The 25,265-nt window shown below is 39.3% G+C and overlaps 1 protein-coding gene across 1 annotated transcript in view; it reads right to left on the reverse strand.

Moving 5' to 3' along the window:
* vwa5b1 (von Willebrand factor A domain containing 5B1) overlaps window positions 1-25,265 on the reverse strand; it is a 95,197-nt gene that overhangs the window by 60,279 nt on the left and 9,653 nt on the right. Inside the window, exons 2-6 of the mRNA XM_017707854.2 lie at window positions 24,196-24,384; window positions 17,221-17,382; window positions 15,995-16,214; window positions 14,143-14,297; window positions 12,794-12,925 (exon numbers count right to left, since the gene is read on the reverse strand). Of these exons, the coding sequence (XP_017563343.2) occupies window positions 12,794-12,925; window positions 14,143-14,297; window positions 15,995-16,214; window positions 17,221-17,382; window positions 24,196-24,334 (808 nt within the window). The 5' untranslated portion in view covers window positions 24,335-24,384. The remainder of the gene's footprint in view (window positions 1-12,793; window positions 12,926-14,142; window positions 14,298-15,994; window positions 16,215-17,220; window positions 17,383-24,195; window positions 24,385-25,265) is intronic.

Below are 25,265 nucleotides of genomic sequence, written 5' to 3' on the forward strand. Positions count from 1 at the left end.
TATGACCTGCAGGCCTAAACACTGTGTCAATGTGACTGTTGGTGAAATTACTGCTTTAAGAAATCATTACTTAAATGAAACCTAAAGTTGTAGCACTAATACCATTAGGGAAAATAGGTGCAGGGAGATTCACTCAAAAGAGGCCCTGAATATTCTGTAATAACTCTCGCTAGGACGAAGCAATCTGAACAAAACAGTGTGCAATGTGCTCCTCGGTATATGGAGCTTCGAACAAGCCAGGATGCCCCCGCGAGGTAGACGCCGGACAACCGTTGTGATGTTTAACCTCAGTTTGCAACTTTCGGGTGCATACCCCCGTACCCCTTCATGCATCTGGCAGAAAAATCACTTCCAGCACTGCATGTAATGCAATTGATTACACATACGTCAAGGTACGTTGAATACTTTTTTAGTTCAGATTGTTTCATCCTAATGGGAGTCACAACAGAATATTTGGGGCCTCTTTTGAGTGAATCTCCCTGTACTTTTACACTTCAAGAACTACCATCTTTAAGTGGAATTCATTTGCCTTTGAAAAATCCATTGATATACTGTTCAAACACTTGGCTGACCTCTGTTTCGCTTCAATTCATCAATGAGGATAAAACCAAGACCAAGCATCCCAACATGTTTCTACAATACTGGTAAGTGTACACAGTTCTCACTGAGCACTCAGGAACACTCAGTTTAAAATAATTTTTTAAAGCGTATTAACTAATGTATTTGAGTGTTTTATACTGAAATGATTTTATTTGATTTGTTGCTGTAGTTATAACACATCAAAGCTGAAATCGAAACAGCTGAGATTTCCTGCTGCATTATTACTGCTGCTTCCCAAACCAAGGCTGCCAATTCTCCTGCACTTGCCGTGAGACTCACGCATTTTGTTGTAATCTCACTCAATCTCATGCCATACTTGACATTTCCCATGCATTTTTTGTCTCTCTGTATTTTCACTGCATGGTACCGGCTCAGCTCAACCATACTTGCCTTTTTTCGGTTTTCCATTAGGCAAATCTAGTACCTGGTTCTATTTCTGGTAGCACCTCTGTTGAGATTACAAGCGAGCTGAGCTGATATCAAAAGGTGTCATAAAAATGCTGCAGACTACTGATTGGTCAGATAGAAATGCTAGATACCAGGTTAGCATGCCCTCTTGCGTCACCTTTGAGCATCCAGGATCCTCTCGTCATGTGAACTCTGATGTAGTATTTCCCAAACTCCAATGTGCTTTCCAGCAGTATTTTGTCTTACTGCCATCAGCCTCTTTTGAATAAATTCTGTCTCAGGGCAATTGGCATGTGGCATAGTCACTATGATGACTAGCTGCATTGAAGTGGATATCTTACTAAATCTGCAGTGGAAAACCTACTGAGCCCTGCTCATGACATCCCATATTAATAAAAATAATGCGTGGCCATGACATACAAGATATGTCTTTGTAAGACATGGAAATTAGATAATTAAGCCTTTACCACAGCTTAAAGGAATGTAATGTACTACATTTGTGTATGAAAGAAGAGAAAAACCTTCGCACCTTAAAGGCAAAACGGTCCTAACTAGCCAGACTTGAAGGAAAATGAAAAGGTAAATAACCAACTTGGTCAGTAAGCTTAACATTATCAATAACAAGAAAATTCATAAACAAAATGATACGATACAGAGCAGCATTCATGACCACACACAGCAGCTTAGTTTATGTGGCAAAATGACCGTGTTTCTATTTTACTTACAAGCTAAACAGTTTAAGCTAATCAGGCTAATTTAGCCCATTTTCACTGTGTAGCTGTTAGCTTTGAAATTAGCCCTTATCAACTGCAACCAGGTGAGGAATTAGACTGCTGTTTACTCATAACACACACTTTTTAACTTGTCTGTACTCTATATTCGCTGTAATAGGACTGTACTTGGTCCTCATTAGAGTAAGCTGACCAGGAGAGATAACAACAAATGACCAATACTGAACTAAGCAGAACTTGCCAGCTTTCAGTCTGTGATACAGGCCACCACACCTAGCTAATGTTCTCCACTTAGCATTTTCGGTAGTGTATCTAAAACGTCCACATATCTTTTCACGTTTTCCGTGGTCATTCTGGACATAATCGGATGAATTAGCTTCTGGTACTTGCTGGCTACCTAGCCTCATAGCTTCAGTGCTAAACTAAAGAAGCAAACTTTAGACACCAAATACACCACATTTGGTTGAAGGGAATCATGTTGAACTCTAATCTTTATGATGAACCTAAAGCTGAATTTGTGAATTCACGCTGGAACAGACCTTCCATGCTATGCTGTTTTACTGTCACAAGTCAGCACATCAGAATGTAGAGGCTAGAATGTACTTTCATGGAGAAGTGACCATTAGATCATTGCTTTTTGACCCTTTATTCTGTTGTTGCTGCCAGTGCTTCATCAATCCATCAGCCAACCAGTACAGGTAGGTTACTTGAGTGATAAGAGAGTCTCGGGGCAGAGGAAAGGGTGGAAAAAGCCTTCAGGGTGAGTTAGCATGTCATTATATGATAATATTAGCTCTATTATTAGCACTGCTCACACATGCTGGGGGGGCATGTGGAACAGGGAACAGATTGCTTGTGGCTGTCCATCTGTAGTTCACAGGCAAACACGTTCAATCAGCAGCAAAGGACATGGATAATATTGGTTTCTTTCATGTGTATTCAGGCTGACACAGTTTATCTGAGAAGCTGCAGCAGCCTTCCTGCTTAGCAGTAGGGCTATTTGATTTTAAAGTCAATTCACACTGATTCCAAGTGATGGGAATTGATAGTCGATTCTAAGAGTCAGTTCTTTACATATTATCTTCGTGTGCTACCACCACAGTTGTTCTTCAGGGGCACAAGATGCCAGTTTAATTATATGACCTTAGCAAGAGAGCTAATGCTAGCCAAATTACCTTGCCTGTTGGAGGCCAGCTGAACTGTACCTGTTTTCCCTCTATCAGCTTCAGGTGTTATATATATATGTTTTAGCTCTGGCCAAGCTGACTCTATGCCACTGTTTTCTTACAAATTTCACATTTTACCATGTTTTACCACTTTGTCCAAAGGAAAATAGACCCAGTCTGGTGATACAAGTGTTGTGGAAGGATTTATTTTTCAGACTGCCTGTCTAGAGAGTGACAGCAGAATATGGCACATCATAAAGAGAGTTCAGTTTATGTCCCATTACCTTTCTATTAGCAATAGACAAAGTGACTGCTGTTGGTTTTCATTTCTGTGGAAAGAGAAGATCTATGCTTAAAATAAAATATCATTTAAATGATTGTAAAAACACATAAAATGTCTGTATTCACCTTTAACCTGGTTATTTTGCGCTGACCCACCTTCTCTATGAAAACCTTCTCTAATAAAATCTTCCAGCAACTCCATCATTAAAATGTTATTTAAGCAATGTAAAGTAAAAAGAATTATTTTTCCCTATTAATGTATTTAATTTAACAAAAATTTTTTTAACCTGAGCCACATTTTACGCGCAGCCCTGTTACCAAGCCTGTGAAAAACGGAACATTGTGTTCATTATGAACATATATAACATCGTCTTCATTGACATCGATATGGCTGCATGAGTAAAGCTTGACCATTCAACCCTGTTACCAAAATTATTATTAGAAAGAACAATTTGAATTTATATATTTTGTAATTTTGTAATTTTATGGCGGCACGGTGGCATGGTGGGTAGCGCTGTCGCCTCACAGCAAGGAGGGCCTGGGTTCGATTCCCCGGCCGGGCGACTAGGGTCCTCTCTGTGTGGAGTTTGCATGTTCTCCCCATGCCTGCGTGGGTTTCCTCCGGGTTCTCCGGTTTCCTCCCACAGTCCAAAAAAGACATGCAGTCAGGCCAATTGTGTAAAATGATCAAATTGTAAGTCGCTCTGGATAAGAGCGTCAGCCAAATGCCGGTAATGTAATGTATGTAAGTGATATGGTTATTAGTAGTAAAAATCTAATGAAAATGGCTTGAAACAAATATTTGACTGACTTCATACGAAATTGCGTTCATTTCAGCTTAAGATAATAAATCACGTTCCTCTGCATGCTTCTGTGTTTTTGTGCAACGCCAGTGCCGTCACCTGAAAATGTAAGCCTAAAGCCCTACAAAGTTAACCTGCACTTAACCGAAAATCCATTCATGAACGCTTACAGATACTCGAACATCAAAATTAGTCAGAATGCACATCCCTGATATCCACCAATTAGCTTACACCTGATACACCTTGCATTAGCTTTTTTTGTCCAGTCATTTCTATAAATAACATGACAACACTGGCCGCTACAGAAGCAATACTATAAAATTTGCTGGGTTAAAAATGAACCAGTGTGATTCGCTTAGAAGAAAGAAAGATGTGAGATAATAACTGTGGAATTCATGGGCCTGAAATCAAATAAAAAGGCTTGGCTCTCAGCAGGGGAACCTATTGGCCCTCCCGCACCATAACACACTCTGCTGGATTCGGCTGTGCTACGCTGGCTGCGAGTCAGTTTTGAGGAGGGGAGGTCAGAACAGGCAAATTCATTTTTCCCTTACTGCGACAAGAGATGGAGGTCAATACGAGCGAGTGCTGGGGGAGGAGAGCGTATTAAAGGGAGAATGGAAGGCAGGAAAAAGAAAAAACGAGCAGCCTCAGAGCTCACAGCTGCCTGAAGATGTCTGCACAACAGCCCACACCAGGCAGCAGCGAGGGAGGATACAGAGCGGGAAATGATGTTTCAATAGTTTCTGATCTAATAAGCGGCCCACACTTGGCGGGGGTGTGCAGAAGCATTAAGAAGCATTAAGGGGAAGCCTTAAGGCTGGTTGGCTTTAAGAGGCTCTATTGTGCTGTTAACACACAAGGTAGAGAACAGTGTGTTTGTGTGCGTGTTTGTGTCCTCAGCTTTGAGTGCCTACAGAAAACCTCCAACTGCCCAGCTCTATAATATCGGGATGGCTTGTGTGAGCACAGGTGGTCAGGACTTTCTGAGTGTGGCGTGCGCCAGGGTGTTTCAGCATGTGCGTCACATTGGGTTGAATATGGCTATAAAACCCATGAGCACAGTGACTAGTTACGTGTATGTGGACATTTGGGTGCCCATGGCATATGCTTGTTATGCCCACACAATCTGGTGAAACAAATAACATTTCCATAAAATTAATAAGGCTGTCAAACAATTTAAATAATTAATGCGGTCAATTATGATTCATCACATTTGTCTTATTTGCTTAAATTTGAACAAGAGATTTTTCCATTTTAAAGCAGTGCATTTTGTTTCATCTAAATGAATGGCCAAAGAAAGCTTAATCAGAATGTATTTATTACTTTAAGTAGTTCAATTTTCAACAGTTTTCCTATCTACTCCTCAGTCTGTTACAAGTAATCTCGCCAATGGGGTAAATGATAACGCTTGCACTTCACTTTCTGCTGAATTTTGCATAAAGTGGAAAACTGCACTGAGAAGGCAGTCGATTTCCAAACTAAGTCAAAGTTATCTCCTTATTCGCCAGATTCTGTGCTCCACCTTAACTGGTGCCACAGTTACATTCTGGTGCCTGTAATTGCTGTACCATTTAAGATGGAATGGAAAATTCAAATAAACTGGTGAAGAAGAAGCTGAGATGTACTAAGATAAGAAAACAACACAGGAGCCTAAAAAACCTAAGCACTGAAAGCAAAAACATTGCCATGGCAGGCATGAAAAATGTTCATAGTGCATTCATGTCTCTTCTTTAACGCATTGAAGCAATGTTACCTGTTTGCATTGACATTTCACAATGTCCAATTCAGCCTTTTGTAGTAAAAGAGCACTGTAATTAATAAATTCACAGAAAACTCTTGCTAACAATCTTTTTTCAGCTTGGCTGAGTAGAAGGCACTCTACATGATGGAATCTCACTTTCAGGCATCCTCAGTTACATCTTTTAACCTTGAAATATAAACACTGGTGTGCTCATAATCAACTGAAGGCTTGAAGCAATGGTGGAGAGAAACAATAGCCTGTGTAGTGATTGGAGGGTTGAGAAAATAAGGTGGAGCTTGGCGAAGAGCATAATGATTTTGATTTGCCATACAAAAGTGACGACACTCTCAGAAAACAAATCAAGTTTTATTAACTTTCTATCTTTTTATTATTATAAATCAGTTTAATAGATTTTTATTCCCTGTTTGACTGCGCAGGCCTGTGATTGATCTGTGTAGGCCCAGACAGTGGAAGGAGAATAAATAAATCTCATTTTTTTTAAAAATCAGCCAATCAGTGGCCCTAAATGACTTGGGACACTTAGGCATCTACCTAGGTAAGCCCATGCAGTCCTAGTACATTTTTGGTAAATCTTTGACTAAAACTTTGAAAAAATTAGCTGACTTTATATAGTGATATTGGCTTCTCTCATGTTTTCTCTGGAGAGAACACTGTGTTGAAACTAACCCCACCATGTGGAGGCTGTACTAGCTCATACTAACTGGCTAACTCTCATTACAAGTTGTTCACATGCTTCAAAATGATGCCAAATTATAGCCATGAAGAAAGTTCATCAAATAAGTGTAAATACTGTGACTTAAACTGTCAATTTAGTGATTAAAAATACTTAAAAAGTAACTTTATGTAGCAAAAACATTCTTAAGGGCAAGGCCAACAACTCACAGACAAGGTTGCTATGGCAATACAAAATGACAACAAGGTGGGCAATAAGATGACCACATTCTATTTGGAGTTTATAAAATATGCATGTTGCATTTTGACCTCATAATAGGATTTGCCCCAATATTTCTTCAAATAATGTCACAAATATTTACTGTTTTCTTTATAATTAACCCGGTAGTCTTTAACTTGTTGTTATTCCAAATCGACAAAGAATCCTTAGTGTATTTGTATCAAAACTATTCTGAGAAAATGTGTGTGCCCAAACTTTTGATGGGCGGTGTAGTAAAACCTCGCCACATGCCCTGATAGCGCTTTGCAAGCCTGCAGCAAAATAGAACTCCCAAAACAGATGTGTGATGCCAGTAGACATATGATCCTCTAGCTTCTTCATCCTTTCAGAAAAGCATTCTTGATGTGGTTCTTGCTTCAGAGACTGCAGTATACAGTGAGAAAAATAAGCGGACCAAGCGGGGATCTTTCTCCTCTGGCAAGCGAAAGAAGAGTGTACTCTAAAACAAACAACACCATCTGTGTGCCAAGATTGCAATCTCAAGCCATTTGTTTTTGCCATACTACTCTACGGCTGTGAAAGCTGGATCTTGTACAGTTGACACATCAAAACAGAGAAGCCTTCTGCAGCTCATTCTGAGCATAATATGATACAGTGTTCCAGAGATATAACTGCCAGAGCAAACTACAGATATATTAATAGTCATGGGCTGGAGGTTAGGGAACCAGCCTCGTGATCGGAAGTCTTAATTTTATCTATTTTTTGGATTACTCCTTGCATTGAGGACATTCCATCCTTTAATCACGGTACTTTGTGCTCAGTCCCATGCCGAACTTTTAGTTATTTATTTTTATGTATTTATTTTTTTGTTAACAGCCTTGGACAGCCTTGTCGCTCACCTTTTACTGTTCAATACTGTTATGTACATAAAAATACATGGGTGCGTATGTTTGCATATGTGTGCACATTGTTTACATGTTCATTTAGTCTTGGAGTCCTCTGCTCCGCGGGTTCTGCCGTTCAATCCATGCTTTGCTGTTGTGGGGACTGTCTAGGTGGGTTAGGCTCATGGTGGAGCCAGTGCAGCTGTTGGGTGTGTAGAGGACATTGCTGGGGTAACTTTTGGGTGGAGTGGGTGGGGGATAGGGGGTGTAGTGGGGTAAGTTGTGTACGTCTTTCATGTGGTGTGGTGTTTTTTTTTTCTTTTTGGAACTGTACAATAGACCTGGTTTTAGATCGCTCAGACTCCCGCACACTACCACAATCTCTGATGTCCCAATGAATTTATGAGTTTTTGTCATTGACCCTTGTCATTGACCCTTGTATCATTGACCCCATGTACAAAAGGATTTTCCTTTTATCCTCATCCGTATCAAACCTACTCCCGCATTGACTATTTTTTTGTGGACAGCTCCCTTATTCCCAAAGTCACTTCCTCCAGTTAATATCAAATAATTAGATCATGCCCCTCTATCTGCAAATATATGGTTTTCAAATTGGCCTTCTTTTTCATCTCCCTGGAGACTCAACTCTCTACTATTATCAGAAAATATATTTAATACTTTCATTTTATCCTCCATTGATGATTTTATTGCCATAAACAAGAATGACACAAGTTCGTTTTCACTCTTATGGGAATCTCTTAAAGCTTATTTGCATGGGCAAATGATCTCATATACAGCACATTTAAACAGATTGCATAAACTCAAGCTACAAGATTTAATGACAGAAATTGCAGACTTAGACTTAATTCAGTTAACCCAATGCCTAGCAGTAACTACTATGGGCATGGGGATAAACCATCTAGACTTTTGGCCCATCAGTTAAAAAGACAGACTGCACAATTCCTCAAATTAAGGACTCTGTGGGTGTATTATGTTGTGATTCACTGTCTATTAACGCAGCTTTCAAATCTTTTTATTCGAGACTCTACCAATCTGAATCAAAATCAGACGACATTGAAATGTCTCCGTTTTTTGAAGATTTAGTGTTTACCTCTGTAAATCCCACTACCACAAAGGAACTTAATGCATCACTACATTTAGAAGAAATTGCTGCTTCAATTAATACCATGCTAACCAACAAGGCACCTTGTCCAGACAGGTTCCTGGTTGAATTCTTTAAAAAATTTCAAGATAAACTGGCCCCGCTTCTCTTAGCAGTTTATAATAAATCCCTGCTGTCTGGGACCTTGCCTCCAACTCTCACGGAGGCGTCTATTTCCCTTCTCTTAAAGAAGGATAAAGACCCCACTTCCTATGCCTCATACAGACCTATATCTCTCCTAAATGGAAATCCTGGCAAAACATTTGCTCTGCGGCAAGAAAATATTCTCCCAGATATAATTTCACAAGATCAAAATGGTTTTGTTAAAGGGCGTCATCTTTTTTTTAATGTCCGTACTCTTTTAAATGCAATTTTTACAAAACATTCCTCCTCTGCTCCTGAATTTGTAGTTTCACTGGATGCAGAGAAAGCCTTTGATCGAGTCGAATGGAACTACCTTTTTTCAACTTTGTTGAAATTTATCTCTTGGATAAAATTGTTATATACCTCCCCCCCATGCTAGTGTCCACAGTAATGATATCCGCTCTGATTAATTATTTCTCGTCTTCACATGGGACTAGACAAGGATGCCCTTTGTCCCTTTATTGTTCGCCATTGCTATAGAACCTTTGTCGATCGCCTTGAAATCTCTTCCATCTTTCCAGGGGATCTCTCACGCTGGTATCGAATTGAAATTATCATTATACACCAATGACTTGTTACTGTACGTGACTGATCCAGCAAGTGCCCTTCCTCCAGTTCTTTTGCTTTTGAAGAGGTTTGGCTTGTTTTCAGGTTATAAAGTGAATGTACATAAAACCAAATGTTTCCCAGTGAATTCACTTGCATTATCACTCAATCAGTCTGCTGTTCCCTTTCAATTTGCTTTGACTGGGTTCAAATATTTAGGGATTCATGTATCTCACACTTTGTCCTCTCTCTTTCATTCAAAATTTTCTTCTTTAATTAATACATTTAAACAGGATTTACAGAGATGGAAATCTCTTCCTAGAATATAATAAATGTTATAAAAATGAATGTTATGCCCAAATGTCTTTTCTTGTTTCAAACTATTCCTTCATTTTTGCTGAAAAAGTTCTTTAAAAATCTGGATCAGCTTATTACCTAGAGTGAGAAAATCACTATTACAGATATTAAAATTTGATGGAGGGCTGGTCCTTCCTAATTTCTTGTTCTATTTCTGGTCAGCGCACATTCAAAAGGCCCTTTGTTGGCTTCAATCTCCGGAATTGCTGTGGTGTAGATCAGAGACTTGTTCATGTTCTCCATCCTATCCGCTAGCACTTCTCACTTCTTCCTTACCACCTTACCAAATTCTATGTACACTCCTATGGTGCCGTCTACCCTGCGAATCTGGTCTCAATTTAGACGTCATTTTAAACTCATGTCTCCTTCTTTATCAATGCCTATATTGGAAAATCATCTATTTCCCCTTGCTTTGACTGACACAGCTTTTAATATATGGCATGAGAGAGGTATCAGATCTATTTGTGACCTTTATAAGGATGTTACTTTTAACAGTTTTGCTCAATTAGCTGCAGATTTTAATTTACCCCCATCTCATTTGTTTAGATATTTACAACTCAGACACTGTGTCTCTTCCTTCTTTTTCCAAATTATACATGTCTTCCCACCACACAATCATGGGATGGCCTTTTGACCTGGAACCCCTTTCAGAAATCTATTATATCTAAGATTTACTCGCATATCATGACTTTAGATCAACACTGTCTTACTAAAATTAAAAGTGCTTGGGAACATGAGAGAGGTACTACTTTCACAGAGCAATGGTGGGACAATGCCATAAACAAAGTACATTCAAGTTCGTTTTGTGCAAGATTTCAGTTGATTCAGTTCAAGGTATTACACAGAATCCATCTATCTAAGTCGCAGCTATCCAGATTCTATCCGAATGCTGTCAATGATTAATGTGATAAATGTGATGCTACTCCATGTAACTTAAGTCACATGTTCTTTTTTTGTCCTTCTTTACATAAATTTTGGTCTGAATATTTTAAGATTATGACAAAGGTTTTAAGAACCAACAATAATAAGGACCCTTTCGTTGCAATATTTGGATTTTCCACTGATTTACCTTTGCTCAACAGAACTCAGTCGGACATTCTAGCATTTACGTCTCTATTGGCAAGATGCTGCACATTGCTACTATGGAAGTCTTCAAAACCCCCTTCCATTTCAATGTTGCTCTGGGATGTCATACATTTTCTTACTATGGAAAAGATAAGGTCCACCTTGAAAGGCAATACTGCAAAATTTTATTCCAAATGGAATTCTTTTTTTTATATTTTAATTCACTTCAGGTTGTGCCAGCTGACTGAGGGGATTAATTAATTAATTTATTTTATTATGTATTTATTTATTTTATTCTTTTCTTTTAAATGTAATTGGAATATATATTTTTCTGTCATCATGATTATGCAATTGTTTAGCTATAATTTGTCTGTTTTCTGTTGTGTGTGTGTGTGTGTGTATGTGTGTGTGTGTGTGTGTGTGTGTTTGTGGTTTTGTGTGAGAGTACATCTCTTTGTGGAAAATAATCAAAAAAAAATTGAGGAGGTTTTTGAATGTGTGGAACCACTGGATATGTCTGTTTTGCTTTTATTCCTCAATAAAAAAAGGAAAAAAAACTGTTCTTCAGTACTGCTGGCATGCCATAAGGATGTTGTAACATCAGATACTCTGAAAACTTCTAATTATGGGCCATTATACCGTGGTCATATCAGGACAAGGACAAGATACAGGCAGAATGTTCAGTACACATGCCTTAAAACCACTCCATACAAGAGGGTCATCTACTCTCCTTCTCATAGAGCCATCAGTGTGTCATGAATGATGTGCTGAAGTCTGAAGAGGACAATTACTGTGGATGAATAAGCAGAAAAGCATGAAGATACCTGCTACCCCTGCAATACAAGGTCCTGAAATCACATCCCTGGTTCATGATATAGAAAAGGTGGATGTTTTAGCTTTGATGGGACCTGACATTTTAAACAAAACCTGAATATAGCATATTACGTTCTTTATCCCAACCTGACTATAGCTCAACAAAATTCTGTACAAACCTGACCAACAAAATTCTGTTTTAAATCGAATGTAGCCCAAAAACATTCTTTTTAACTCAACTGCAGCTCAACAAAATTCTGTTTTAACTCGACTGTAGTCTGACAAAATTCTGTTTTAACTCGACTGTAGTCTGACAAAATTCTGTTTTAACTCAACTGTAGCCTGACAAAATTCTGTTTTAACTCAACTGTAGCCTGACAAAAATCTGTTTTAACTCAACTGCAGCCTGACAAAAATCTGTTTTAACTCAACTGCAGCCTGACAAGAATCTGTTTTAACTCAACTGCAGCCTGACAAAAATCTGTTTTAACTCAACTGCAGCCTGACAAAAATCTGTTTTAACTCAACTGCAGCCTGACAAAAATCTGTTTTAACTCAACTGCAGCCTGACAAAAATCTGTTTTAACTCAACTGCAGCCTGACAAAAATCTGTTTTAAGTCAACTGTAGCCTGACAAAATTCTATTTTGGAGTTACACTATTTTAATTTGACTGTAGCCTGGCAGAATTCTGTTTTAACTTGAATGTAGCTTAACAAAATTCTATTTTAATTCGACCATAGCCCAGCAAAATTCTGTTTCAACTTGACTGTAACCAACAATATTCAACTGTAGACTCACAAAATTGTGTCCCAACCCGACCCCATCCTGACCTCCACTAAAGCAAAGGTGGAAACAAAAGGTGGCAGAAAGGTTACAAGAAATGTGAGCATGAAATTTGAACCCAATCCAAACTGAACAAATATCATATATAAATGTAGATATGTAAAGATGTTTGAACCTGTCTAAGCCTTGTATGAATAGTATTCATCATATTTCAAGCTGTAATCAGACTATACAGTCACTCCAATGCCCACTACTAAAACAGAGAACCATCTTGAGATATAACAGACAAGCTTAAGTGTGTATATGAGTTTGCGTGTATGTGTGCGCGTGTGTAAATATCTATTTATGTGTGTACATGTTTCTGGTTTGTGTATATGTGTGTGCTACACACCACTGGGGTAGATGAGGATCTCCACAGGACAGTCGTACGTGTACTTGTCCGCTAGGGTGACCAGTATGCTGGTAGCGGAGCGGGCAGATGGGTCAGCGTCTGCCCGGATGGCATGAGAGGGGCTCTCCACTCCTGCACAAAACACACAGTTAAAGTATGTTACACCACTAGCTGCACAGCAGCCTGTACATGAAGATACCCCAGTATAAGCCTTAAATGTGTATGTGGGAATCTGGTTGTGAAGGGCAGATCTGACTATTCATCTATTGAAATACACTTTATTATACATTCCATTTTGAAATATTGATTCTAGTGGAGAAAATTGGGGTAAATATGTTGGGAAATTGGGGTTCACATTTAAGAAGTATATGGACATGTGCCACAAAAGTTTTCTCTGAGAGAAAGAGAGAGGTTTGCTGTATTAGCTACACACTGCAATGCTAGCTTTACCTGCCGTACGGCTCTTCACTTTCTATTTATTTTGTGTTGCATTAAGTTTATATAATGTTAATAAAAAATGTTGTCATGAATTAAAGCCTTTGTTTGCTTCCGTGTGACTCACTGCAGTAAAAAAACCAAGCTACAGTGCGCATTACCATAGGGCAGTTAGCGCTAACCTGGAGAGAAAGTTTTTCTGATCCCCATCAATGGCTGGGAAACAGGATCAAAAAAAGATCATGAATAATATTAAATAATATGTACATATAATGTTTTATTCACTTCTACTGTTAAAGCATAATGGGGCCTTTAAAATGCTACAGCAAAATAAATCCCCCAGTTATGTGCAATTTGCTAAGCTTTAGTGTTTTGATTATAATTATAAGATGAATTATATGAAATATAATATATGAATTATAAGAAAGCAGCTGTAACGACCAAAAATGAAAATGTGCGTGTGAACATGGCATTCTAAATCTCTTGCATCCTGAAGTTCCTCCAGCAGCGAGCGCTATTAACACACAAATCACAGTATAATCAAGAATCGCAATTTTTCAACCTAGAAAATATTGTGTGAATTATTTTAAAATATCGCCCAGACCTAGTTGGAATGCACTGAAATCTATTATAATTTTTTCATGTTAATATTGAAACAAAGAGTTTTAGTCTATAGGCGGAGTCTTATTTTAGACACATCCCTGCATTTTAGAGCAGGACGTGAGACTGCATCCCTGTCCTTTATGGCCACATGGTGGGTAGTTATATCCACTGTTTTAAAGTTTGAAAATCAGTGTTTAACATTAAGTACTGTCACTACCATAAAACATATTTTCTGGCAACTCTATATGTATCTATAGTATCAGTGTCTGTCTCTCTGTGTGAATAACAGGTAGATTATGTAAGCTTCTGACCTGCCAACAGATACGGGCCTCTGATCTCCAACTGAAAGTTGAATTCGTAGTCGATGGAATTAATGGACTCCTCCTCCAGCAGCCAGGCCAGACACAGCTGGCCGCTCAAGGCCATCTGCTCATGAGAACCCAGAGCACAGTGGTGTTTGTCTCTCCTGAGTCAAAGAACAAGAAAATAAAACAAATCTCTTATCTCACTGCTTTAGCCCTCTAAGTATTAGCACAACACTTACAACACAATATACAGTCCCCTTTAACTGTCAGAGATACAGGGCATAGAATACAAATGAAAGGTTTAGAAGCTTTCTTTCCACAAAAGCTTGGTATTCTAAGCCTGGATAACTAATGTTTCGAGCTGATTCCTTTGTTTTTATGATGGTTTGTGATGGTACTCATGATGTCTGTGTACCACAAATGATGCATTATATGGTCTTTTTCCAAAAAAATCCAGGTATGGTGGTGATGTGCCAGCATTGGGCTCATCACGATACTTTCGCTGTGTTGCACTTATCCCAATGCAAGCACAGGCTATGGATATAAACACACTTGAGGATGCCAAACTGTAACTGAAACCTGCTAATCCAAAATGGCAAGTGGGCATCACTCTCCTCCTCAGGTGGGCCCAATGTTTTATTACTCACTTCTATAACCTAAGAATAGCTCAGCCAGTTTGTACAGAAGTTCCTGTAGTTACTGTAGCCTTAATATCTAATAAGCCTGGGATTTTAAGGGGTTGATACATTTAATTTAATTTATTTTCTTTAATAGAAAGTTTTGATTACAAATGATATCAGTATAACAACTGAAAAGTGAAAAGTAGAATTTGTGAATATTTAAATGAATTTCAGAATTTCTTAGTATTTGGTTTGGACTCCTGACATAGACTCGATAAGTTTGTACGAAAGCCTCTGATGAGTAAATAAAATCCGTCTGTAACGCGGAGCGAGGAAGCGGACGCATACGCTGAGATAAGCGAGATTTATTAGGGGCAAATCCAGGGTCATGGTCAAGACAGTCCAGGGTCACAGAGCCAACACGGACAGATCGGGGGCAGACATGACATAAACCAGAATAAACACAGCAAACAGGGGATCAAACAGCAAACAGGGACCAAGATATCAAACAAAGACCGGCAAACACAAGTGAATCACAAGTCAGGTGAAAACAATCAGGGGCGGAGTTACAAAACGAGGGGCAGGACTACAAATACCAAAACAAATGCACATGGAAGACCAAAACAAAGGAGCACATGGAGTAGTGGGAGGAGCCAACCGTGACACCATCTGAGAGTGGGAACAAACGCTTCACTGGAAGCTCTAACATGGTCAGCGTTGCAAATTTGCTTCAATTTGAATAGTGACCCAGAAATAGTGCAGAATTTTGAATTTTATCTTCAGTTTGATTTTCTTAACTTTTCTTTGTTTTGCCTTTTTTCAAGATTCTAAACTTTCCATTGTTTATTTCCAAGTTTAAAAAAACAGATTTTCCATGTGGTCTCAGACTTTTGGATTAAATGTTAATGTAGCTGTTAAAACCTTCAAATAAAACATAGAATGTCTTTAACAAGCTTCATACACACATATCAAACAGGTGTTTTCTCCTCGTTTTTCACTGAGTTTTACATTTGTGGCCTGAACGGAAGGCCTTAATCTCTAGGTTCCCTACTGAATATTTTTCAGGGGTGCTAGTGGAGGTGCTGAATGATTTTCAGGAGGTGTTTCAGCATCCCTTAGCACCCCCTTAGCACTACACCCGAGAAGTTAGTTTCCATTAGAAGTCTGCACTGGTGGCTAAGAAATGACTGATGGAAAAGTGCTAGCTGCTAAATGGCAAGAAGCAACAGGGGTCTTACTTCCTGCTTGTGCTCGGAGAGAAGGCCTGCTCCTCTTTAATGGAACGCTGGACCCTCGGGGTGCAGACAGGTGGTGAGGTGACCCGGATGCCTCCATTTGGAAGGGTAGACAGCTCAGAAGACGTGCTGACCAGCACGTTAACGGTCTCCAGAGGGGGAATGACCCCGAGGTTTACCACAAGGACCCTCCGCTCCAAATCCTCATCCAGCAGCACCTGACCTGCAGTACAGTCGCAAATCCAATCAAGCCCCTATCCTGCTTTCATAATCTATATGTTCTGTGACCTTTGATGAGGAATGAAGTGGAGTCACCACCACAGTGTCTTATACTGAGAGTGCTGAAGAAGAGATCACATCATCCTTATGGAGATATTCATTAAGAAACAAAAGTCAAAACCTCCCACTAGTAAGGCTTATGATATTAATGACAGTATTTTCAAATCAAGGACAACCACGCAGAACATTCAGCAAGAGGCTAAAGAGCTAGTTGGAATAAAAAATCCAATGAATACAATTTTCTTTTTACATCAAAGTGTGCTTCTTTCCTTTTGTACCAGAGCTACAAAGCTAATGTAACTCACACAATGTGGTTTCGGATACTGTATGACATACAGTCGTGTGAAGAAGTAAGTACACCCTATGAAAAGTTAGATTTTTTTTTCAACATATTTTGATATCCAGGTATCATTCTTCAAAAGGTTGGCCTTCAGAAAGAAGGTTGCAGATGTCTATAAGTCTGGGATGGGGTTTCCAAAGTACTAGAAATCAATTGTTCCACTGTCTGGAAGATGATCTACAAGTGGAGAACATTTAAAACCACCGCCAACTGTTCCAGGCCAGGCCACCCCAGTGAATTTAATCTGAAAAGTAGACGGTAAGATGCTAAATGAGTCTCAAAGAACCCCAAAATTTCATGACAAGATCTACAGTTCGCTCCTGCCACTGTTGATGTCAATGTGCATGCATCTACAATTAGAAAGAGACTGCACACATTTGACCTACATGTGAGGTGCACCAGCAGGAAGCCTTTGCTGTCTAAAAAGAACATCCAGCAAGGGCAAGACTAAAGTTTGCTAATCAATATCTAGGCAAGGACTGTTACTTGATAGCAACATTAGCCTCGTAATTTAAGTGCAAAATCAAAGAAGCAAACTTCAGACACCAAACATGGCTGCATTTTGGGCGAGTAGAGCACTAAAGACTAAAGGAAAAGCAGGAAGCCTCACCACTCCCACTCTGTAGGGCTCCATTGGTGGCCGTGCAGCAGTCGAAGTAACAGTCATCGATTTTCGCCTTGTCTTTGATCTGCACTGTTATTATCTGAGTGGATATCATTGCCTCAAAGCCCACCACCACAGCACCCTCCTCCAGTGGGTAAATAAAGATACCTTCAAGAAAACAATATATGACACAAACCTAAAATGTTAATACACATGTATAGAAATGCATTAGTATTAGGAAAATAAAAGGTAGTAATTTAATGACAATCAGCTGCTTAAAAAAGGTTTGTTATGACAAAGTGGGCTCTACTACTGAATTCAATAACAGGACTATCGATTTAGACGTCATTTTTTGCTGTCTGGATTTTTCTGTTCAATACAGGACCACATCTATTTGAAGAATACTGGGCTGTAGTATAATTTTGAACGCTTCGACTGCTCTGTAACAGTGTGCTGTGAAAGTTTGGGAAAATGCAGCCCTTTTTATGACCAAGTGAAATTGGCTTGATTTTGTTAAGATGGCTGGTCTTTCTTGATGATGATTGTGCTGCTTAGAAGCTTCCCCAGATAGCAGATTTGATATGGCCCAAACCTGGGCCACATCTGGCATTTAGATGTGGCCCATATACCACATGGAATGATGGCACAGAAGTCGGCCAGATGCAGCTGCCAGAACTCAGCCTGTTTATTGCCATTACAGGACCACATCTCAGCCACATTTAAAGCACCACTACCAGAACTGGCCCGCCACTTTAAATCATTAGTACAAAACCCAGGTCATTACAAAAACTGCCCTGCTGGGTGGGAATGCTGCACAGTGCTGTGAGGCTCAAGGAGAGGCGGTGTTTAACACTCTTGTACCACCAGTTGCAGGTGGCTATGGTGTTGATGGGAATTGAACTCACGATTTCCGGATAAATGAGCAAACTCTCAGCCCACTGCACTACTCAGGTACTTCTGTTTATAAGCCTACATGTCCAAAATGTGTACGACACCATGAAAAAAAATGGTTTCATTTGAAATAAATCACAGAAAAGTTTAAGTTCAGTGAACCGCAGATCAGTGTTGTTAAGATCAGTAAAAGTTAACACTTTTAAGCAGCCATAAATCACTGTACATTAAATCTGAATTAAACTGCAAACTAAGACACATAGTAGCGGTCCTAGTACTGAGGCAGATTGTGTTGAATTAACTAAAATTAGCATTTTAACCTTGTGTTTCTCTTTGTTGAAATAACAAATACAATGTCACAAAATCTAAAACATTTTAGGTTGGATGTTTTACAGTGTACTGTGCCATATATGGCCAAGATTTGGCTGTATGCTCCCCTAAAGTCCTTTTAACTCCTCTTTAAAATATAATTGATTATCATGTAGCTCAAATCCGCACTGGCAATGTTTGTCAGAAGTGGCCCAGATCTGTTTTGAGACATGTGGGCCATATGAGCATTTTAATATGTGGGCCACTTTTGGCTCACATGTAGGTAGCCAGTGCCATGGGTCAGCAATGCCATAACTTTGCCAGAAGTGGCCCACATGCTATCTGGGTCAATATACACAATGACTCCGCCATGACTTTCTGCTTATGCCTGTTTTCTGGACTCACTCTGCCCTTACATCTAAACCAGGTGTCTTCCATTGTAGGCCTGGAGGCCCAGTGTCCACCACTGGGTAACTGCCGTTCTCAAACAAATCTGGCAGTTAAGATGAGTGTTAGAACAAGGAAATCACCTTTGCTGGGAGTTGAAGACCCCTGGTCTAAACCACACAGATGAACCCAGCTTCTGGTCTAGATTTTGTAATCACTGTATGTATGTATGACACTAGGTGGCTACTCGGTTATACTAACAATTGTTCAATCAACTACCAGTGACTACAACAACTAGGACAGTAAACTGGATTTGAGTCCCTGGTTCTCTGACACTTTCAGATCTGATAAAACAATACTACAACAGAGCTGAGAAAAAATAAAAACAGCTCCCTGAAGAATCTGGCCAACTGTCCTGAGCCATTCCTTTCCTTTCCTTCAGCTGTCTCAGCAGCAAAAACTGGATTTTCTTTCATTCCAAAATCAATGGTTGCGTCTCAAACCCACATAAATTGTTCTTTTCCTGCTTCTCTCTGCTTAATCCCCCTCCCACGAATAATCGCCTCACGCTGCAAATGACTTCATGACATACTCCGAACAGAAGCGCGATATATGCAATGCTTTCAATCATCCATCCAAGGCAGTGGCAACCCACACACATAACTCGAGGCTGACACTGCTAACCTTCAAATCACTCACTGAGGATGAAGTGATGAATATCATCCCTCTCACCATTGTGCCTTAAGAAAGTCACCTTCTATCCAACAAATGCTGCAGACTATTGATCCACTTCACTCCTACCATTTCGGTTCAAAACCTTAGAACAGGCACCAGATTCCCACCTTCACTTTTCATTTTCAGCGGAAACACATTCATGACACCAACCAGTCCAAATACAAGCCTTGGCTGGATTCTCAAAGCTTTATAGAGGTTGCTAATGATGGTCTTTTGAGCCTTCTAAACCTGGAACGACTTCCTGATTTCTTGGCAACCTTCTCAATGCATAATAAGGTCTAGTGTAAACAATGATAAGAACTTAAAAATGAATTTGTTACTGCATATGAAGGTATAAATAAACAGGTAAAAACTGCTGAGAAATGGAAGCTTTAGTGAAAGTTCTGCCAAAAAGACTCTAATGCTACGTCATTCATTCATTACTCCTGACCAATCACGGGCCTACATTTGTCTTTAAAATGACTCGATCTGCGTACCTATTCTGCTGCTTTCAGGTTCCCACATTTTGACTTTTGATTTTTGGAGCAGCCAGTTATGACCAAGACTTAGATGATAGGATGCCTTGTTTTGAGAATCCAGCTTTTGGACACTCCACGGAAGCTATTCAACTGTCAGTCACAAAAGCTCTTTAAAAGCTCAGCTAGGAGGAAATCTAGGTTAATGGACCTCATTCTTCTTGATGTGTCAGCCACCTCTGACACCATGAACCACCAAAGCTTTGGAACTTAGCACAACTCTGTATTTTTTCCCTTATGTTAAGATCAATCCTACCAGACAGCCTGGAGCAGTTCTCTCAGTTCTTTACAGCTTCAAAGTTCCCCAGGGGTCAGTTCTTGGCCAACTTCTCTTCTCCTTACATACAAAATAACTGAGAGCTGTGATGAGCTCACATGGTTTTTCCATCTATGCTGATAACACTCTGCTCTACTTCTGTTCCTCTTCTCACAGAAGATCCACATCTGATATGTTTTCATAGATGGAGACCCATTGCGTAAAACTGAGACTCAATAAGACAGGACTGAGCTTCTCGCCTCTCTAGTAGCATATGCAGCATATATGGCCTGAAATTTTGGAGTGTTTCATGCAGATTCCTACCTCAGAGCATTTGTAGAAAAAGTCCACTGCTTTCTGGTGTTCGCTCACATGCAATTTCTTTCTACAAAGCTGTGGCTCAACTGTTCCACAACATCCCGAAGTTTTCCCATGTAGCTCCCCTACTGAGATCATTTTACTGGCTCCACTGGAAACACATGGCTCCATAGTCAGCAGAGCACATTCTTATAAAATCCTGAGCACCACAATTAAGGAAAGTCTAAAATGGGACAGACACAGCACTGCAGTTGTGAAGAAGCCCTACTGCCCAGCAGTGCATGTATTTTCTGTGACAGCTCAAGAAATGTGTTATTCTGCACTGTCGGTTTTATGTCTATATGTAGCATATTTTTCTCTGTCTTGTGTTTGTTTGTATGTGTTGACACCTGCACCAAGAGAAATTACTTGTACGTCTGGTACTTGGTGAATAAATATTCTCATATTTACATATTCTGTTTCTGTCTCCCTGTGATATTCCAGACTACAAAGAGCTCAGTTTCACACTACCTCTCCACCATGATGCAGAACTACAGCTACACACCAAAGTCACTCTGGATAAGGGCATCTACCAAATAAATAAAAGTAAATGTTGATAAACATAAGGTACTAGTGACATTTCCAGACTACATATTGACAGTTGACGTTCGTGGAAGGCCTACTTCTGTCCTTCTGAAGCACAGTGCACCAGACTGAGAAAACATATTAGTAGACTGATAAGGCTTCAGATACATTTTCTCAATTGCTTCTGTGGTCAAGAATAACATTTAGGCCCTTATCTTTGGCATTGAAAAATTATACTTTTAAAATATCAGTCGGGACTATGTAAAGTCAACACGTTAAGGCAATAATAATTAAAGGCATACATATTTGTTAACAGCATTAACAAATACTTTTCCTACTTTGGCTCTTCAAACTGTCTGCAGTGCCACCCTGAAGCCCAGCTGTTCACACATTATGTTGTTATGACTTTGCAACTGCAGATGTTGACTATAGTTAATTCTCGGCTTCCACAAGGAGAGGTTTGGTAAAGCTTGATAAGTTGACTTCACAATGCCAGCTTACTGTTCTTTGCTTTATAATTCTAGCATTTTCACAAGTTTTTGAGCTAGAACCACCAGACTTGGCAGGATCACAGTACCTATATGGGAATAATGCGCTTGTGCTTTTTTGGACCAAAGACACATATATTTTTCTTTGTTCCCCACAGGAAATAGATAGCAGAATATTCAGAATATTCAAATCTAACTGTCCCAAATCATATCACAAAGGAACATCTCTCACACTGGCCCTCATATATGCTACAGACAGTTGCATATACATACTAGCATCTATGTACACACAAATTAGCAACCATCTGGGATATTAAAGTAAAGGCCTAGCAACATCTTAGCAACCTCGTGGGTAATAGCAAAGGCCAAGCAAAAAAAAAAAAAAGCAATAAACTGGAACACCATGGCAAAGGCTTAGCATCACCTTAGCAACCACCTGGGATAATGTAGTAATGGCCAAGCAAATTTCAGCAATCACCTGGAATACCATGGCAATACCTTAACATCACCTTAGCAATTACCTCAGATGCTACAGCAACACCTTAACAACCACCTGGGAAAATACAGTAAAGGACAAGAAAAACTTTAGCAATCGCCTGGGATACCAAAGTCACACCCTAACAACCACCTAGTATTTTAGAGCAATGGCTTTGTCATTCCAACTTAGAGTTCACTCACAAACTTCCCCCTTCTAGTTGTATTAGTATGTATCAATGTTTTTTTAAGCAAATAGACACCTATTGTCTAAATAAATAGCTTTTAACCGTAATTTTCTCAGGTGTCTAAGAGTTTTTGCACTGTATATGTGGTGTTCTGGGGCTTAAAGCCTTCCCTGATTTGTGTATGTGTGTGTGCCACAGGCTAATGTTGAAATGCTAGCATGGGTGACAGCACTGAGCTCTCCCCAGTCGGAAGGAAGGTGGCAGAGGAATGTCTTCCGTCTGCCATGAACGTCTTTGTGGCTCCTTGGAGTGCAGCTCAAGCTCCGCTTGCTCGTTCATGCGTGTCTTAAAAGTGACTGTGTGTCAGTCAGAGGATTGAGACTCAAACTGTATGAAGAAAGACCAGCTTGGTCCTCAAAAGATGCGTTGGTAACAACAGATGCATCCCAATTCCAATTACCTTGCGCTGTTGAAAGGACATGACACTGTGATATGTATCATAATGTAACATTCGAGTAATATAATAATGTAATCACATATGTAACAAAGCGGTGTTATCTGGTGATACACAATGCAAGAACATTGAGATTCAATACAGGCTCTGATACAGGCTATGATATTTTGGGGCTGCTTGGCCTTCAAACAAAGCCTAATGGTTTCTGGGAACCAAAATGTCCTTTTTACTTTATCATCATGCGTGTTGCATTTAAACTCTGCAAGTGATACTCTTATGTCTTTGTTACGTTTTGGTTGCAAGCTTAAAATGACAAAAGGAAAGCTGTCCAAACAGAATTTCACTGCCATCTTCCTAGATGCAGCTCACAGGCTTTCCACTGGCTAGGCCTTTAGGAGCTGGACTGACGATCATCCCATTTGTCCAGAACGTTTATAGTCTATTATTAACTGGCTAACAGAATAAAATAAACAGCAGCAAATGACAATAAGAGTTTCATTTTTAAAAAAATCTTGTTTAAATTGTTTGTTTAAATATTAATTTTTTTTCGCAATTTTCTATCTCTTTTCTTACCCGTGCCAACCACCAATACCTCTGCTTTAGTCCATCCCTGACTGTGAATATGAGCTATAGTCTAATCAGGTTTCAGTAAGTTGTTAGAAATGGAAAACAGTGGCAGCTCAATGAGTTCTTTACTTTAAGAGCCGCTGCTATAACGTGATATATATCATTGCTGTCATGCGAAAACCTTGTATCTCCACTTTTGTTGTTTTTTTTCCAGTTAACCTTTGCATTGTGTTAAAATTTCATGATGAACCGACCTGCTGAAATGGTCCAAAACATCTCGCTACATTAACTTCCATTACAAGTTCAGAAAGTTTTTTTTTTGCTCCTATCGTTACCATTTTGGAGACACAAGGTTTTGTTCCAACAGCAGTGACATGTTACCGTCTGCTGCAGGCTTCAATTTAAACAAAGAAATGTAATGTCTTTCACAGGTTTCACATGTACTTGTTTAATCTAGAACAACAGAAATGTTCAGGTTTAAGCATTAGTTCACCACTGCAAACAAAAAGTTGGGAATTTGTCATCTGAATTTTGACATTCACCCAAACTGAAAGCACAGTTTATATTTATAATAATATGATATATAATAATGTAAATATTTAACTTTGCTACTGGATATTTTGATATTCAGCAGGTGTTTGTAACCCCAGTCCTTTAGGGATCCATGTACTGCAACGTTCAACATTGTCTACAAATAATGTGCACTGCATGTGCCACCCAGCACTGGATCATGAGATCCACGGTGTGATCATGTGGACAGAAGGAGATATAAGGAGTAACTTTACCATAAATGTCCCAGCAAAACTGAGAAAACCTGAGTTCTTGAGACTCTCACCTTCAATGGGGTGGTCCTCTATGTTTTCATACGTCATGGAGGCCGTCATAGCCAGGGTGTAACCCCGGACGCAGGAAGTGATGTCAGAGACACTGAGTGGCAGGGCGCTACGCTTGGCCTTGCTGATCAGGCCTGGCATGGTTGCAGACTGGCAGGACGTCCGACAAAAGCTCAGCTGCGGTGAAGTCTCTGAAAACAGACCACCAGTAAAGACCCAATCACATACACTCACTTATATCACAGAGTCACTTCAATTATATTACACAGAAACATGAATGATGTAAAAAAAAGTATTAAAAGGAATCCAAAAAGTATTTACAGTTTATTTCATACTTATTTCATAGCATTTGGAATAAGCATCAAGAAGCAATTAGCTGACGGTTATATATGTAATATATATATATATATATATATATATATATATATGTATATGTATATATATATATATATATATATATATATATATATAATTACCTATGTATTTATAAAGTCACTTTGCTGGATATTAATCAATTAAAACTCCATTCTCAATGCCATCCAGCCATTGCTAGATTCAATGAGCCTGTAGCATTTTTGGGCTGGATACTGTGAGTTCAATCCATTATTTGCTGATCATAACTGGCTCAGGTGCTGTTAATTGACATTACATGAAGCTGTAGTTTGCTTCTTATTCTCATTTCCTGTTCCACCTTAAATGATGTAGCAGTTACATTCAGACACCTGTATGGGCTCTAGCATGTAACTACTGCAATGTTTAAGGTGGAACAGAGATTTGAATTAGAAGCTAACATCAGCCTCAAAAGATTAGCACATTAAATGGAATGGCGATGTGAATCTGGTGCTGGCTCACAACTAATGTCACAGTTTTCATACATCAAACATGAGAAGACTGACTAAAACTGCAAAAAAATTTTTTTAAATGGCACCAAGAAGACAAGAATGAAAAAGCTACTTAAAGAGGAAGAGGACATATCCGAGCAGGTGGGCAGTGAAAATTTTTACTTTTTTCATTTTACCACAAGCCGACCACCTTGGTTATATCAGTGTGGCATAGAAATAATAAATAAGAG

This window comes from Pygocentrus nattereri, chromosome 9, assembly GCF_015220715.1.
Source record: "Pygocentrus nattereri isolate fPygNat1 chromosome 9, fPygNat1.pri, whole genome shotgun sequence".
Classification (NCBI taxonomy): Eukaryota; Metazoa; Chordata; class Actinopteri; order Characiformes; family Serrasalmidae; genus Pygocentrus; species Pygocentrus nattereri.